This window comes from Pyrgilauda ruficollis, unplaced genomic scaffold, assembly GCF_017590135.1.
Source record: "Pyrgilauda ruficollis isolate IOZ18807 unplaced genomic scaffold, ASM1759013v1 scaffold19, whole genome shotgun sequence".
NCBI lineage: Eukaryota > Metazoa > Chordata > Aves > Passeriformes > Passeridae > Pyrgilauda > Pyrgilauda ruficollis.
In genome coordinates, this window is record NW_024518095.1 from 9,321,782 (window position 1) to 9,339,896 (window position 18,115).

General features: G+C 35.9%; 1 protein-coding gene across 2 annotated transcripts in view; it reads left to right on the plus strand.

The window, feature by feature from the left end:
- The window catches only part of NAV3 (neuron navigator 3), a 251,244-nt gene that overhangs the window by 209,164 nt on the left and 23,965 nt on the right, over nt 1-18,115 (plus strand). For both annotated transcript variants that reach the window (XM_041465666.1, XM_041465667.1), the window contains exons 21-25: nt 2,598-2,621; nt 4,923-5,000; nt 13,104-13,187; nt 14,815-14,926; nt 16,205-16,326. In XM_041465666.1, coding sequence (XP_041321600.1) covers nt 2,598-2,621; nt 4,923-5,000; nt 13,104-13,187; nt 14,815-14,926; nt 16,205-16,326 — 420 coding nt within the window. The remainder of the gene's footprint in view (nt 1-2,597; nt 2,622-4,922; nt 5,001-13,103; nt 13,188-14,814; nt 14,927-16,204; nt 16,327-18,115) is intronic.

Genomic DNA, 18,115 nt, shown 5'->3' on the forward strand with positions numbered 1-18,115 from the left:
GTCTTAAGCCTTAGTGCTAGTGTTTTCTGTGACCAGATCACTGGCGAAATTCAATCAAAGTACTAAATGAAGATCAAGACCTTCATGTATAATTACCAGAGGATAGTTGAAAATCTTCAAGTTATTCTCTGAAGATTGATTCTTTGAGAATTAGAATATGAGACTCAGAAGAGACATTTCATTATTTTCTGCCATTGAATAAGTCCAATCATGCAGACGTTCTTCCTTCACTACTCTTTTCTGTGTATATTGGCTTGCATTTGGGTTTTCAGGACTTGACTTGCATAGACTGGAAACCTAGCTTATAGAGATATGCATGCACAGAGACATCCATTTTGTTTCACAGAAAAATACACCATGTGGGCAGATGTAATAAATTGATTCAGTTTTGGCAGTTTCAATTCATTTAGACCTGTGAGTAATTGAAAAAAATATGATACGTTGTCTCCTGTTTCAGTCTCCTCCTGCTCAGTAGGTAAAACACTTAAATTTTCCCATATTTAGTTAATTGCCAATTTCCTGCACTGGCTCTCAGCATTAGCTACACTGACTCCCTATGCTACATTGATTGTGCTAGGCCATGCTCAGAGGAGTTCTATTTCATTTGTACCTTAATATTCTAATACTTCAAAAAAAGAAAAATAATCCTTGCAAGGATGGGATGCATGCATATAACGCAGAAGTAGAGTGAGAAAAAGAATTTTTTCTTTTTAGAGGCTATTGGAACAATGGCTGACTCCTGGGTTACCATGGTGTGAGCATAAACTTAAGTAAAAACTACCGAGATGCATTTGGTTGTCAGATTCTATTTTCTTAAGCTGGTAGGATGTCCAAAGTCCTGGTCTTTCTCATTCATTTGCTTCCTTCACTGCCCACAAAATCTGACTTGTGAGAGCCACCTCTCTGAACTCGGGAAGAGGCAACACTTCCTTGTGCATTGAGGGAGTTGTGTGGTAAGGACATGTAGCAGTGCCTTCATCAGCAGGTTTTGTGCTCCAAGGACAAGGACCGTGTCCCCACATGGCAGTTCTAGAAAAAAGTCACCAATCCTAATTTTTTGCTTTTGTTGTCACATAAGAAATCATAAGAGGACATTGTAATCTCAATCCCTTTGTGACCTTCCATGCACTACATATTTGATGTAACAATAATGGGAGTAGAATATATTTTTTTTTTCCTGTAGGCAGATCTCGTTTTTTGTAAACATTGATCAGAAAGTTAATGTGTCACATCTCTGATGGGAAACAAAAAATTCATTATACTAAATCATCCTCAAATAGTGATGTGTCAGGTATTAGATTAGTATCAGCCAAAAGCATTTCTACATGTTGCCAAGGCAAACATCATAGCATCACAGTCTGTTAGTGACTGCTAACAGATAAGCATGTATGGAAAGAGGCATTTTCCAGAAGTCTTCTGCCCTTATGCAAGGTAAAGCAAAAAAACCATTTCTATTACAAATCATTAAAATGCTATCAGCCCAAAATTAGTGCCTAATAGAGGCTCAAAGTCAACTATACTAATCTGTAATAACACCGAACAAGATACATAGACTGATGCCAGAGAACTTTTGAAGAACCCTTACCTTGGGTTCTAATGTTCTTCTTGGTGTTTCTAATGTTATTTATAGATAGTTGCTCTACCTACATTTTCCTTCTACTGCTTACTTCTCTTCCAGATAATGTAGACTGCTTCTCTGAACGTGGGCCACTTCATACCATGGAGTGGATTGATTTCCAGTACATCAACTGATTCTTGTTTTATGTTATGAAAGGGTTCCTTTCTCGTGGCATGCCATTCTTTTCCATTAGAATCCCACTGAAGCAAGATTTATCTGTCCACCAAATGTCTCCTGAATCGGACTGATCCAATGCTTAGAAACTGAATGACTTTCAAAGGTTTGCGTTGCAGTGGTTTAGTCTCTTAGCTTGTTGAAAAAGACTGCTGAGTAAAAAGTTTCAGTATGTGACACAATACATTGCAATATGGAAAATACTTAAATTATTAAATAATATTAGCAAGTTTAATTGAAAACTTTAACATGCCTTGATAACCCTCAATATTTTGGTCAGTACTCTGTGTGGAAGAAATTACATTAAAATGCAATTTCCCCTCCCCTTTCCCAATGTATGTTTTACAGGTATGCTGTCAACTTCTCTTATCAGAGATTACTTATTATTATATTAGGAACATGTCTTGGTATGCAGTATAAAACAAATATAAATCCAGGAGCCCTAATAATCATTGCAGAATAAATGGTTTTTTTGTGTCAGACTAAGGCCCATGCAGTGAGAGCATAGTGAATTTTTGTTTGTATCTTAGAAATGTAGCTGCAGTTTCTGCAGTTCTGCTCCTGCTCTCCCTTTCTCCACCATTTCATTTTTTCAGTACGCTGGCAAGCTCTTTGGGGTTTCAGCTGGAACGTTGCCAAGCAAGTTGAAAAGAGTTCCATTTATTGTTTTTACTGGATATCTTCCTTAAATGTAATGGATGCGTGAAGCTATTCATTTCACTTCACTGAGGCTGGCTTTTATGTTCTATTACCGCAATTATGTTGCACACTGATTCTAAGCCATTTCTTCTTCGTTTTCTTCCAGGCAGAAGAAAAGGCACATTCAGAGGTAAGAACATTTCTTCATTTTTACCCTTCTGTATTGCCTTACATTATTTTATAGTTTATTGTTTACCTGCTTTGGCTAAACTGCGTAGTTGGTAGGGAAAATACACCCTGTGTCTTTGCATCACCTTTTAAGAAATATTGGTGGAAACCTGGTGCAGCTTTTAGTGTACTAGAAGGTGTTTTCTTAGCATTGTGCTGAAGAAAGCCTCCTGGCTGTCATTCTGAAAAGATGAAAAGAAGCAATGAGCACTGGGTGTTGAGTGGAGGAGTTGATAGGTCTGATTTCAGACTTAATACCACTCTGTGCAGGATCTAAGGGATTGTGCAATTCAAGGTAAGGTGCTGCCTTTCAGGAGGAAAAATACTTCAAATGATCGCTTTGAACTTCTCTCCCTCACATTTTGAATTATATTGAATTTCTGAAACTGACCACTTTGATGGATTTCAGAGCAATGCAGATTGATTTCAGATATAAATCAAATTTGACATGGAAAATAGCTTCTTTCTCCTCACAGTGTATAAGAATGGGTGACAAGCCTGGGTCAGCAGCTGGATACAATTACAGCCTTTCTCAAAGTGAAGTCCTGGTTGTATTAAAAGGGCACCAAAGAGTAGCTGCAATAAAACACAGCACCAAGGGGTGCATTTCCACTTCACAGAGCTACATGCCTTCAACTCCTGCATTTATGCTGCTCCTATTTTTACTCTTCTAATCAAAGAAAAAGTCAACAAAAAGATATTTTGAGGAAATTGAACAAATAAACATATCCTTCCCTCCTTGCTGCAGTATATTTCAATATAATTTAGTCTAAGCTCACATCTCTTTAAGTTAAAACAAAGGAGGTAAAGAGGCATGTTATAGCTCAGTAGTGTAAATTCCAGTTCCTTATTTTATTGCCTTTATGTAGGTCTGAATATAAAAATTAAACAACATTTATTTCCTCTGTATTTCTACATATTTTCTCAGTATCTGGGTCTGCTTGAGATGCTCTTACAGAAGATGTTGAACAGCACTTCATAAGACCTACTTTTGTGAATTTGCAAGAATATGGTGAAAGTGTAGCTTAAGCTGGAATGTCAAATAATTGCATTTAAAAACCAAAGAGAAAACTTGGAAAAATAAAAGGGTCAGTCCAGGATGGAGAACAGCTCGATAATCTGCCCCTGTTGCATTGAGCTAGTGCAAATGACTGAGCTATTTTTGAGTTACAGAAGTACAGGAACATGTTCATGTTGCTTGTGCAGTATTTCTTGTTGGTTTTCATGGGAGTCATAAAACTAAAGTATTGCAATGGTCTTTACTAGTGACTGTAAATGTTCTCTTTCCTAGGCTGGTTTTACCCATTTTGGTTCTCTTGTCTGGAATAATTTACATTTGAATATGAAAGGCTCTTCGAAGTGAAACTCCATGCTGTGTTTGATTTCAGTACAGTGCCCAGAAGTCCCTGTAAGATCTCAAATAGGGTTAAATGAGCTCAAAATGATGTGCGAGCTTCATGTTAGGTATCTACCCCAGCTGAAATGGAAACAGATATTTTCCTAAGGATTCTGTTTCTCATTAAAAGATAAAAGAGTCTTGAGTTTATTTTTATGTCAACAAGCACATTTAAAGCTACATTTATTTTTTTTTTAAGTTGGCAAGCAAGTTTTTGAATACTATATAAGATTTAAAGAGGTTGCGTGTTTGAATTTCAGGGACTGTAGGAAGCATGTGTTAGAGAAAAAAAAATACTACTTTACCTCACCTAATTTTAGACATGCATAAAGAAAAAATTTGTGTCTGAGGTAGCCATCAAAGTCTTCTTCATGTTAGGCAGCATGAGAGTACATTTTTCACATTATCTTAGTTTAATGTAGACTTTCAACATATGCTGGTTGCATCATGTCTACAGTCAGGCACAGTGAACCTCACACAAATGCACTCGTGTTTCAAAACCTCAGGCCACATCCAGGGCAGCTCTTCTTGATTGCACTAAGCATATGTTTGGGACTTGTGGGGCTTGGTAAAAACCCATGACATTTCCCTTGCAAGAAAGGGAGTTTTTAATTACAAAGTTATTAAACATTTGCCCATGTGTGCTCCCTTAACTGGTATCCTGGCTCATACACCGATTAAGTGCTAGAAAACAGTTGGAGCAACACTGAAATAAAACTTTTAATAATTTGTATTTCTGGATAGTTCTGAGATTAAAATCTGAAGCTAAGACATTGTAAACCTATTGGTTGTCTCTCAAGAAAACATGCAAAATAACTGCAACAAAAACATTGCTGAAATACTGACAGCAGTCTGTTGTTTCTCTAGCAAATTCAGAAACTACGGAGAGAGTTGGTTGCATCACAGGAGAAAGTTGCTACGCTTACTTCTCAACTTTCAGCAAATGTAAGTATTTTTGCTTGCGATGATAAGTAGTATCAACAAATACATTATCAATTGCTCTTACTCAACACATAGTCTTGGAGACATTTACTGTTTATTTATTTAGGGTTTTTTTTTTTTTCTAAGTTAATGACTTCATTGAATTTCTATATTGTCCCAGCTTCAAGAAAAACTAATCTTGTGGAAATGGAAAGTAGACAGTGGAAATGGAGAGTTTCCACACTTCGAATGTGACAGTCCTGTCCTGTTCAGGTTCACCCTTTTCTCAGAATCAATTATAAAAAATGGCCAAAAGTAAGGAGACACAACCAAAGAAAAGTATGATTTGCATATTCTAATAGAACCCATTCGAGTTTCATTTCACAAAGACAAACCCTGCAAAATGCAGTCAGGTGTGAAGAGAAGCACAGTGTACTAGTGTATATAGGATTTATATGCTACAAAAGTAGTGCTGATATATAAGTAATTAAAACTGGACTATTTCACAGAGAGCTTCCTGGTGTTCCTTCCAATTGACATATATTGGTAATATGAGTTATGGAACGTGTCATCTGAAAATAATGCCAGATACAGAAAGTGAGCTCCAATCCTGTCATGTTGATGTGGTTTCAGATGAAGTTACTGAACAATGTAGTATTGTAATTTTTAATGCAGTTCAGACTATAATTATTGTTACTACTGTGAGGAAAATCTGAGATGCAGTTAGAAGAATGTATCATTTTGCAGCTCAAGAAAGCACTTTCCTGATATCTTGGGCAGTCCATGGAGTGCTTTTCTTTGTAGTGTAGATATCCTGAATATTTAGATTTATAAATAACTGCTGATTTTAAATAAATTATTTCATGATGAGAGAAAAAAATCTCTAGCTCCGTGAAGACTGCTTGTTCATGTGTGACTTCCACACATGAAAATGTGGAAAAGCTATACTTAGAACTTTCTTCTCTGTTCAGATGACTGCAGAGCACCTGTGGATATTTGTACATCTGTAGCAGTGTAGGTTGCCAGACTCCTCTGAGTACTGGGAATGAACTAGTGAATCAGATGATGTGGGACATTGCGATGTTTGTAAATTCAACATCTGGATTCTGGGTTGGGTTTTTCATTTGCGAATGTATAGCTAGAATAGCCAGCATATCTATATTGGGTATGGGGTTCCTTTGTTCACATGTTTTAGACTGACCTTCATCTTTACCAGTTTGGGCAGTTCTTCATTCACCTATCCTGAAAGCAACAAACTAAAGCCCACACTGAGAGGAGAGAAGAGCTAAAATAGCATGCTTTGGGTAGGTGTGTTTGCTAGTGAGTCTGTTGTTCTCTGCAGGGCCCTTTTCTTTCCACAAGAAAGGCAGAGGTACAGCAGCTCTACTTGGAAGTGGGGAGCACAGGAAGGTGATCCCTGGCTGGGCTTGTGACACAGCACAATCACAGACATGCCCACATCTACTCTAAGTGCCCTGGAGTTATCTAGATGAGTTATCCTGATTCCAGCAAGCCCCTGGTTTAGTGAAAGATGTGTCTGCCCACAGTCAGAAGTTGGACTAGATGATCATTAAAGGTCCCTCTCAAACCAAACCTTTTCATTATTCTAAATAGAGGTGTCATATCAGTCAAATTAAACTGTTTGCCTTTGGTGGGCTTGTGCTCAGTGCCTGTTCCAGATGATGACTCAGGCCCCTGTTACCACTCCTCTCTTTACTCTGCAGGTAGAAAAACAGTTTTCCCTTCCCTCCTTCCACTGGCTCAGAACAGAAGACACCAGCATATTTTTTCTAACTGCTGTGTTGAAAGGGAGAGGTGAAAGATTATTCAGTCTCCGTCACTTTTCAGTCAGCCCAGAAATGCTGTAGTCTATAATACGGCAACAAGTGCAATAATGTCAGAACATTCTCCACGCTATAATTGGATTTGATCCATAATTCAAAGAAACTGAATCAAGTTAAAAATAGGTGTTTTGTCTTGGTTTTTACTCAAACTAAATCAGCTGCATGGGTAAGAAATAAATTTGGGTTGATCTGTATAAATCAGACTGGATTGTTGGGAATCTGTTCCTATATGCTGTCTCTGGGCTTCTGAACAGCTAGCAAGAAGGTTTTTCTATGGATCTAACTGTAAGGACATTTTCAATAGGATGGCTAACAATATATGCATAGACATCTGGTTTTCCTATCCAGAAGTACCACATTTGGTTAATTTAATTATGTTCTTTTGACTGTTACACACCTTCTAATCCATCTCCATGGAGATATTCTTTAAACTCTAAACCTATAAGCAACCCTAAGGCTGATCCATTTTGCACATGCATTTTTAAGTGATACAAGAGAAATCTTTCCTCTTGCCAAATTCCCAACATGTAGAAATTCCTTCAAAATTAAATTTTTCAGGAGCACGAAATGTAGAGGCTTCAAAATCGCTAGGCATGAACAAAATTATATTCACAATGAATACCATCTTTAAAGAAAAGTAGAGATTACTAAATGTCGGGAGTAAATATTTTTGGCAGGATGTTCTCATGAGATACATACTTTACAAAACCAAAAAATTGAGAAATATTTCACAATAAACCTGGTCTTGAGTTAATTTTCTGGTGTTTCTGGTACAGAACTTGTAAAGTATTAAAACAACACTTCCACATGAATCCAAACAATCAAAATAGACTGTTTAAATGTTTTAGCACTCCTTCTGTCAGTCCTTTAAGCACTTTATGAGAAGAAATTCTACAAAGTATCTCTTGAACATCATAAATAAAATCCAGGTGGAAAGCAGAGTGTATATTCAACTATTTAGTTGTGATAGAACCACTGAAATGTAGTTACTTACAGAATTGATGTTTAAATGCCAGATATTAAGTACTTTTCATAAAAATTCTGAGAGATATTAACAAACAATTGATTTAACTTGGCAAACTTACAGAAGACCTAAAGGACTTTCTATATTTCATGAACTTGTACTGCCTTAGCAATGTGTTCCTTTCGTGTATTCACTTATCATCTATTTTATAGTCTAAGAGACATATTTCACCAGTCACTGCCTTTTAAAGGAGAATTAGATTCCTAATCACAAAATATGCAATTTATTCTCAGAGAAGAAATCAAATCTCTACATGGGTAATACTACTGTGACCCTCATTTTGAGTCATGTTTGCTCATCAGTAAGGCTAAAATTTGAACGAACATTAAGTTTAATTCGGAAAAGTTTGATCACTGCCTGTCTTCTCTGTCAAGACATCCATCTCTGGCAGACAGAGAACTGTATGAACAGGCTATCTTTTGTGGTGCTTTTGCTAACCAGAAAAATGCTCAGTCCTTTCTGATGCTTTGATGCTTTTGCTACAAATGCATTCCTCTTAACATAAGTCCTTAGTGTTAGTTCTGAGCTCCTCCTAATTTCCATACCTTCACTGTCTGAAAATAGGCAGAACTTTTTGCCTTGCTGTGGTCTGGAGAAGGAAAGTGTTAATAGCAAGAAATCTTGTTCCTTCAAAGTTCCATCTTGATGTGAATTTGTCGTTAGCATTTCCCTTTGTAGAACTGAGCAAACGTATTGTACACGAGTGAAAAAAAGAGCACCTTATTCAGCTCATTTCAACACTATTTGTGCCTTTCTTTGCTTCTCCACAGAAGATTGTTGGTGAAATTAGTGTGTAAGTTATTAAAAGACTGGCAAGTTAAAATTTGACATATTTAATCAAGCCTTTGCTTGATACATTATTTTATTCCAAAGTCTGTCAATTGGAAGTTATAGCATTTCTCAGGCATTATTGAAAACTCTGCTAAAAATTTTCTTGTTTGGTTTGATTTGTTGTTCAGTTTTCGTTGGCTGGACTCTAGTTCTAGTCTTGACTTCAGCAGTTTATTTCATTTGATTAAGCCCAAATGGCCAAAGTGTTTTGCCTGCATATGATTAAATTCAAGCTGGGTCCAACTGTTGTTTGGATGCTTAATTTACAGATTTTCTCTGAGATTCTTGCTTTACCCCTGGCATCTGTGGCTGAAGTGTGGCTCAGTGTGGCTGAAGGGTAAATCTCAGTGCTAATTCAGAAAGGGCCTGTTTTCAGTGCGGAAAATGTCCAACCAGCAGACTCCGTATGTGACTGACAAGGGCTCAAATTCCAGCGAGCAGCCTGACCAAGCCTGTTCGGAGGGACTTTGATCAGAGCTTTGTACTGTATAAAGCTGAAGGGTGCATGCTTGCAAACTGCAGTAGAGCCAGGATGCCAGTGGAAAGCGGAGGGGGTTTGCTGGCTAATGCTCTTGTTTGGCCAGCTCTGAACCGCTATCCTACAGCCAAGCAACAAGGTGCTAGCAGGCAGCAAACAGAAAAGGTCACCAGATCCACGGCTGCTGCTTGCAATCAGCCCGATCTCTTCTGGCCTTTCACACCTCCTTTCATTCAGCCATGTCAGGTGGGAGGAACTTTATTTATTTACCTTTGTTTTATAAATCCGAGTGCCACAGGTCGAATCCCAAAGTGTGTTGGAAGACAGATGTTTCATATGTGAATGTCATGTTCAGGATAGGCTGTAAACCTGAGAGCTGAGGTATTTGAGGTTTGCCTGGGATAGTTTGCTAAGGAAATGTTTAAAAACAAATCTATCATTTTAGCACTGAAGTCATTCCCTAAGGATACATCTCTTTGACTATTTCCAGTGGGCATTTTGCATGTTAATAGAAGTCAAAATTAATTCATACATGAAGGATATTTACAAATTAAGAGCTGTATATCTATGTATCTAATATGTATGTCATGTTAATGATGGATGTATTTTGCTGAAGATACTTCAAGTAATTCCCAGTTACTTAACTCTAATTCCAGGATGTCTTTTATTCAAGTACAAATACTGCATTCAGTTTTGAAGACACACTTTTACTTTAGGATGAGCATTATATAAAGCACATGTAATATTCAGGCTACTCTTTGAAGTATTGCAATGATGTGTTGTGTTGTATGCTATGAATTAAACTTCTGAATCTAACACAGAGATTTCTAAGGTGTGAGAGACTGGCTGTATATTAAAAAACCAAAGAAAACAATTAATAAATATTTTTAAAAGAATGAAAGAATGGAAACTTTTAGATAAGTTAAATCATCCTCAGAAACTGAGGATTAGCAACCCAATCAAAATAAATTACCAAATTTTTAAGTGTAAAAAAAGTTTCTAATTAGAATTTTTAATTTCTGGTGAACATTATTAAAGACACATATACTTCTTTCTCTTTGCTTTAATTGTTTTATGAATTGTTCTGCATTTAACAGTTTAAATGCAAAACCTTATCTCAAATGGAAATATACACATATACATATGTTTTATGTATACTTCAACACACATATAAGTATACCAATAATTTAGCCTTTATCAAACTAAATTTTCTTATTTTGTTGTATAGTATTTCTATAGGGAAAATCTGCTTAAGTTTTCAAGTCTGAACTCCTAGACACCTGAATAAATGAATATTAGCTACCATGGAGAAAGACAGAACAGTTTATTACTCTGAATATAAAACCAATACTTCAGTAGAAGAGTGCTTTCTTGTAATAAACATTTAAAGTAATGAACAATGCAATTAAAAGATTTTCTTCTTGAATAGTTTTTGGTCAATGGGACTTTGAATTACATTTCTGTATTATTAGGAAATCAAAATCTAATAGTCTTTATTTGAAATGAGTTAGAAAAAATTCATCATCTTGATCCAATTACATTTATGATGCGAAAAGTTTGGATAATATTCCAAGAAGGTAATGTTCTCTGTCACTGGCTGAAGTTTAGTGAGAACCCTTGTGACATGGCTGTCTTTCTCTAAAGGCTGTCAGAAAATAACAGTTTCAGTGACCTTTGATAACATTTTTAATACTGCTTTTTAGTACTTAATTTTTCCTATATGTTCTTTGTTGTCTATTCATGTGCAATACAGGATGAAGTTGTAGCTATGGAATAGGAAAATACTTCACACAACTATGCATAGTTTGGTACCAAAGTACTGTGGTTATTACTGTCTAATTTCTAGAAAAGGACAGAAGCAATGCATAATTAAACAAATTATTCCTCTTTCAAGCCCTCAGTCCCCACTGTAATTCTCAGAGTAAAACAGAACCATGGGCCATCAGCCAAGCCATAGATTTTTTATGAGGCAGGGAACAGTGAGCTCCATCAGTTTCCTGTTAAAAAAACTAATGAAGAGACATTTGGCTAAAATTCTGTAGTAGTGAATCTATTTTGTCTCTGATAGTGTTCTGGGTTGGTGGTCATCATCTTTGGAAATAAAACACCATAGATAAATCTGGATATTTTTAACATGTAGCTAATTAATAAAGTTAAAAGTAAGTTTAAAAGCCACTTATTTTTATTTTCTCAGAGGAATAGAGTAGTAAAAACAAACAAAGGCTGTAGTATTGATTGACAGGTTTCCAGGTTCATTTTATCAAAGATTATAACTTCAAGAATGTAGCCTAAGTTGTAGAAGTTAAAATAGGAATACATACAATTATTAATTAATCTTTAAGAGATTGTATATTTGTCTAGTCTTATGTTTATCTGGAGTTAATCCTTGTGGTATGTGTGCTTTACCACAAGGGTTATCCCCAAGATATCCCTGCAGATGCAGAAAGCATCTGCAGGTCAATTGACCACTGCATCCATAAGTAATTGTATATCTAAGTATATTAATAGTGTAGTTTACAAGGAGTAAACTTTCAGTAAGTTTAATAGGAATAAAATAAGAGGATTTCAAGATACCTAAATATTTATAGCAACCCAAAATTATTTACAAGACACAAAAGTCGCTCGTCAGTATAACAGCTCTGAAGTGGAGATGCAGAAGTAGCTCATTATTATATATATGATAATCTTCTTCTATTTGAGGGATAATATACAAAGCAAGGTGGCAAGAAGCTCTTCTCCCTCTCCTAAAATGCAGAATAAAATCCTTTTTGAACCATGTCTTTTCTTGATTAAACCTTGGATTCATTACAACCACATACATTCAAACAATTTCAACTATGCTTGTAAAAGCATGCAAATCTGCAACTGAAAAATTGGCCAGGCACTGTGTGTGCCTGAACTGCTATAATAAAAACTAAATTTCCTCACTGAGGAAGCTCAGTTAATCCATTTGTGCATATAAATATGGTGGGTTTGAGTTATATTTCCACATGCCAATGTTTGGAGACTTTGTCTATTACCACTTTTAGGATGGTAATGAGAAAATAAGCATTTCCTTATGCTTTTACTGTTTGATGTTGAGAGAGAAATGGATGGGATTAAATGGACTTCCTTAAAAATTAAATCTTTACTTTCCCTCGGCTGTACAAGCTGGCTTAGCATATTGGAATTTATATGACCACTTGCTCTTTGCCCTACACAGCTCAATGCCAGTTAGATCTGATGAAGTACAATTTGTATAAATTTAGCTTGCATACAGTATAGAATGCTTAGGGTTTAAAAAAAAAAAAAAAAAAAAAAAAGAAAAAGAAAAAGAGGTTTTTTTTTTTTAATATTTTGGTCTGTTTCAACTTTATTGCTTTTTATACTGAGAAGTAAGACTTCCAGTTTTCAGGATTTTATTTTGTTTTATATATGTATTTGCACACATTATAAATGTTATATTTATATTTTACAAAATATATTTTATACACACAGAGACGTACATGATCAATATAATATTAATAGACTAAACAATGACATTTTATAAGACTAACTGTGATATTTTTTGTTTATGCTTGGGATTTTTCTGAAGTGTTTTATTTCTGAAGTTAAAGTTGGGTTTTCAAGATAAAGTGCTTGAATTCCTCTTTTGAAGTGTCCAGTAATTGAAAATAATTGCTCCTGGACTTCTCTTTGGGAGCAGACTACTTTTGGCTAATATATCAGTAAACTTAAAGCCAGGCATTAAATCCATAATTCATTTCCAGAGATACCTGAGCTAATCTCATTGGGGATTAAGGAAGCCTGAGGAATACTGAGTTCATTTGACTGATTCATCTATCCAACTTAGCTCAGTCTGAGTTTGAACTAATATTAAAGAGCTGGCGAAAATGTGCTTGAAGGAAAAACATACTTCTAAAAATCAAATAGATCTGGGAAAATTGCCCTATTTTGTCTTTCTTTCACAGGCTCATCTAGTAGCAGCTTTCGAAAAAAGCTTGGGAAATATGACAGGCCGATTGCAAAGTCTGACAATGACTGCTGAACAAAAGGTAAGTTTATCAAAGCGGAGGCTTTACTGTAGAAAATAGTCGTAAAATTGTGTTAGAATTTTGTTTAAAAAACACTGAAAGGAAAAAGGGGCATCTGTGACAATAAGACAGATTTTTCTGTAATGGTTACTGCGATCAATTTTTCATGAATGTCCAGCAGCATGTGGAAAAAAACTATGCAGCATCAGGTTTACACAGATAGTGTCATAAAATAGTTTGACAATAAAATCTTTCATTTCCAGAATTCAATGAAAGCATGCATGACTTTAGGTTTAATCCATACTGAATGATCCTGTAGCAAAAATTTATCATAAGCTGCTGCTTCATTCCAGCTACCCAGCACCACCAGAATAATAGAATTTCAGGAAACAAAGTTTAAGTAGAAAAAAATAGCCTCATTGAGAAAGTTAACGAAGGTTAGGCATCCTACCCGTAAGTAGACAGTTTGGATTTTCACTTTTTCACTGTGCTCTTTTGTCTAATGGGGGGAAAAAAAACTCTAAACCTGATGCGAAGAAATTTAATGTGAGTCCTTTTACTAAGCTCAGGATTAAGAGGCTGCTTAACACCTTCCAGGATTGAACTTCTGCAACTTTCTACCTTAGGAATTTTGAACAATGTCATATTAATGGAAAGACCTTCTTGACCTAAACTGTGAAAGAAATTGTTTATCTGTGAGCTCGTAGTCACCACTGGAGTCTGTAACTGTCTACAAAAATAACATTTCAGAGTCTGGTTGAGCACCAACAGATGAAATGTGACAAGACTCATTGTGAACTGGATAGAAAATAATTGTATTGTTTGCTTTTGTTTCATCTTGTGGGGGGGAAAGAAAAAGAACACAGTCACAACAGAATTTTCTTTAACTTTTAACAAAGTATAATTCCATCAGAAGGTTTTCTTTCCAGAAGGGGTTAAGCAATCGCATTAAAACAGATCATCTCCAAGTCCCTTTGCCAAAAGATTTAGAACTTATTATTTTCCTTCTCTTCTTTTCTCTATTGTTGAGTTTAAATTCCTTTAACCCTAATTATACAGGAAGGAGACTGGAAGGACAGGGAGTAATAAATAAAATATTGCTTATAAAAGCAGTAATAAAATATATATTTTTAATAAAAATCAGCTCTACATTCTAATACAGAACTTTCTGCACTCAAGTGGAGTAATTTTACTTCAACTTGCAGGACAATTTCTATTAAACAGGGGCTTTTTAATTAAATTAGTATTTTACAAATTAAATCTTTTGAGTTCATCCATTAAACAGTAGCCTCACATATTAATGGATACTTCAAATGGTTTCATTGTCTTTTGCAATACAATCATTGAGCTTTTCGTAATTTTATATTGAATAGTCAATTGAGACCTTTTTAGATTACTCCTTATTAAAAATGTTTTCTTCTTAAAAATAGCATGATTGCTTTATATAAAGTAAATGAAAAACAATATGTTAGTTAACTTCAATATCTTTGGAGCGAAAGTATGCATTCTTTCTATTGTTGCCCTCATGTTCACCCAAGCAGTCCATGATTTTTAATTTGAATCCACTTCTCTTGCAATTTTTTCTTTTAGCTTAGACAAACATTGTTCTTTTTGCTATTATTTTGATCTCTCTTTGCTCTTCCCACAGGAATCTGAGCTTATAGAGCTAAGGGAAACCATTGAAATGTTGAAAGCTCAGAATTCTGCTGCACAAGCTGCTATTCAAGGAGCCTTGAACGGCCCCGATCATACCCACAAAGGTATGGGTTTGTCATTATCAAAATAAATGCAGAAGTTCTCCCCAGGCAAAAAAACCCCTTAAGTCACTACTTTTCTGTTGTTTGGGAACTCTGTTGCAAGGCAAAGCACATTCTGAAGTGAATGGTAGGCATACTTGTGGTATTTTCAGAGCTGGAAACCTTGCACAAGTTTCCTGTCTGCCGAAGTTCCTGGAGCTTTATCTTCTTAGAGCTGGGTGGCCAGCAACTGATCAAGAGTTAACCGTGTTCCTGCAACTGATTAATGAAGTACACCCAAGACACAAGTGAGGTCTTATGGTATAACATGGTTATAGCTTGGGACTCCAGTCAAAGTTGTAGCTTTGTTAAATTGTTGTTCTCATTGGTGAGACAGACTGACAGAAGCTCAGCTCCTTCATGAGGTTCTAAATCAGTGTGGGAAAGCAAGTTTTAAATTCCAGATGTCAAATTAATTTGTCATTGCAAGTAGGCTGATATTGCATGATAAATACGTTCTTCAAAAGTGCCTGCTGATAAGCAACAACAAAGGAATTGCTTGAAAAAAAAAAATCACGGTGTGTGTTTTTTGAGAGTGTTATTGATCTTCCATTAGAGAGGTCATTATTTAGGTGTTTGCCTTAAGGTCATTTCACTGCATGACTTCAGTGTAGCAAAGCAAATTTCTAGGAAGTAGAAAATAATCTAAAATTAATTTCCCTTGGTATTAGTGGGCATGTTCTGCAAGAATAATTTCCAGTGATTAAGATATAGTTATCAGAGACTTTTAAGAAATTGAAACTCAGAAGCCACACCAACCATTTCTAATATTCTCCACTTCTTGGTTATTTTGTTTCATTAATTTTTAATGCACTCCTGCCTGTTTCTTTCCATCATGGTATATTAGAAGGTAGCATCTGAACGCTGATTAGGGCTGCTGCAAATTGAGCAGTGCCTACACTCCTTAGAACTGTAGTACATGTGGCACTGAAGCGTTGAGTAATCCATGTGCTCAGTTATGAGGATACACGTGCATAGATTGCTGTGAAGGGTCATTGCCTTCAGGGCAAGAACAGCCTGGTTTGGAGAAGCCCCTAAGTATTGGACTAATTGTATGCATCCCCCTCGGTCCCCATATGGTTTCTCAATGGCTTCAATAGCTTGAATCTGAGCCACTGCAAACATCAATGCCATTTATGTTCATTTAGACTGCCTTTGAGGAGGCAGATGCTACATAAATATAATTATTATTATTATTATTATTATATTGAAGCAGATTTCACAGTGACTTCTTTTCTTTAGATTTACGTATAAGGCGGCAACATTCTTCAGAAAGCGTTTCCAGTATCAACAGTGCTACAAGTCATTCCAGTATTGGCAGTGGTAATGATGCTGATTCCAAAAAAAAGAAAAAGAAAAACTGGGTGAGTACTCAGCAGGTTTAAGCCTCACTTTTAGCCATTATGTCACTTCCTAGTGTCTGAGTTAACATATTGGTCCATTTCATCTGCAATGTTCTTGTGGGGCCAGATGGATATCAAGAAATTCATGTGTATCCATACTGTGAAGCTACCAGCAAACTAAAAATTATTGAATATCAGCAGGGTTTTATTTGCATAAGTCAGAGTAATTAAAACAAACAAAAGTACAAGCTACAATTGCAACAATAAGAAAACAACGACAACATAAATTTAAAATAGCTGTTCTGACTAAAAACTACCTCTGGGCCGCATTGAAACCCTGTTTGATTTTTCTTCAGTTGGAGTTTGGTTCAGAAGCTTGACTCAAATATTTTACCCAGCTATGGAGGGAGTTGAAATCAGTTAAGAATTCTCACTTAAACATACTACAGTGTTTAAAGAAATTAAGATGTTGCTGAACCAGAACATACAAATACCACATACTGCTGAAGATTTAATTAAATACTTTCAGTAAAGAATCAGAAAATATGTGTTTATTGTTTTAAAAATATTATCTGCATAAACATTTGTTTTAAAATACTGATGAGCCTTCATTCCCTTGATTTGTAATTCCACACTCTTTCATGTTTCTGCAAGGTGAACTCTAGAGGAAGTGAGGTGAATATAAACCATGGAAAAGTTGGCATGCATCTATAAAAAACCCTATCTTGGCATGATTGCTATTTATTTTGGCAGTAGGCTTTTATACCTTCTAAAACCAGATTATCCTGTATGTCTTCTAAGTTTGTCTTTATTCATTTTAATCTCAAAGTTTAGGCTATAGAAAGGGGGAGTGTAGCCAAAATCCATTTCTTTCTCTTCAGACATCATGAGCTGGAAAGGACTTAAATATTGTTTCTCATTAAGATCAGTGGTCACACTCCCCACTCTCCAGTTTTACGGTGAGAATAATGTGTTTGAAGTCCTCATTTTTTCGTAGAGGAACCAGCTGGTCGTTGTGTTCTGTACAGTTTTGATTAGAACAACTCTCTGAAAATAAAAATAAAACCTGTATTTTTCCTAAAATGAATAAGTTCTGTATTTAGACAAAGGTATGAACAAATGAGATAGTTAATTTTAACTCCAGACAAAACTGTTGCAACATGGCTTCTGAAATAAATGGCTCTTTGGCTATTCTGTCCCTTTTCAATACTGGATACAAGCTTCTAGAGGGAAAAGGCAATGCTTGTATGTTCAGAGATCTTACCACTCTAAAGGAATCTGCAACAAACAGTGTATACCTTTCAGCTAACATTCTTCTCAATAGTACAACAAGGCAAACCTCATGTTCCTGCTTAGATCCTCTTGATTGGGATCCAAATCGTAATATTTGCATAGTTTGACCGTTCAAAGTTTTAATGGGGAAAATAAATTGGCAAACCCTGTAAATTGGACTCATCTTTTGATTTCAGCATTTAGTTCTGCCTGTACCTAGATGCAAAGTGGTTATTTAAAGCCATCCCTTGAAGGGAATGCCATGGGAATGGGATTCCGCTGGGGCTTAATGGCTTTAAATGAGCACCCCTCCCCAATAGCTGTACCACTCGGTCCTGCACTTTTCCCATAGCATTACTTCTGCACTGCGCTGGATTAATAAAGTCAAAACAAAGCACTGTATCATGTTTTTAGAGATACTGTGTTGCATATGTTAATACCTTGCTTCTGCATACTGACCTCAGGCAGTGGCTAGGATGGCATCTGCAAACTAACTCTTCAAAACATGAGCTGCACCCAAAGTGCTGTGATGAGGAAA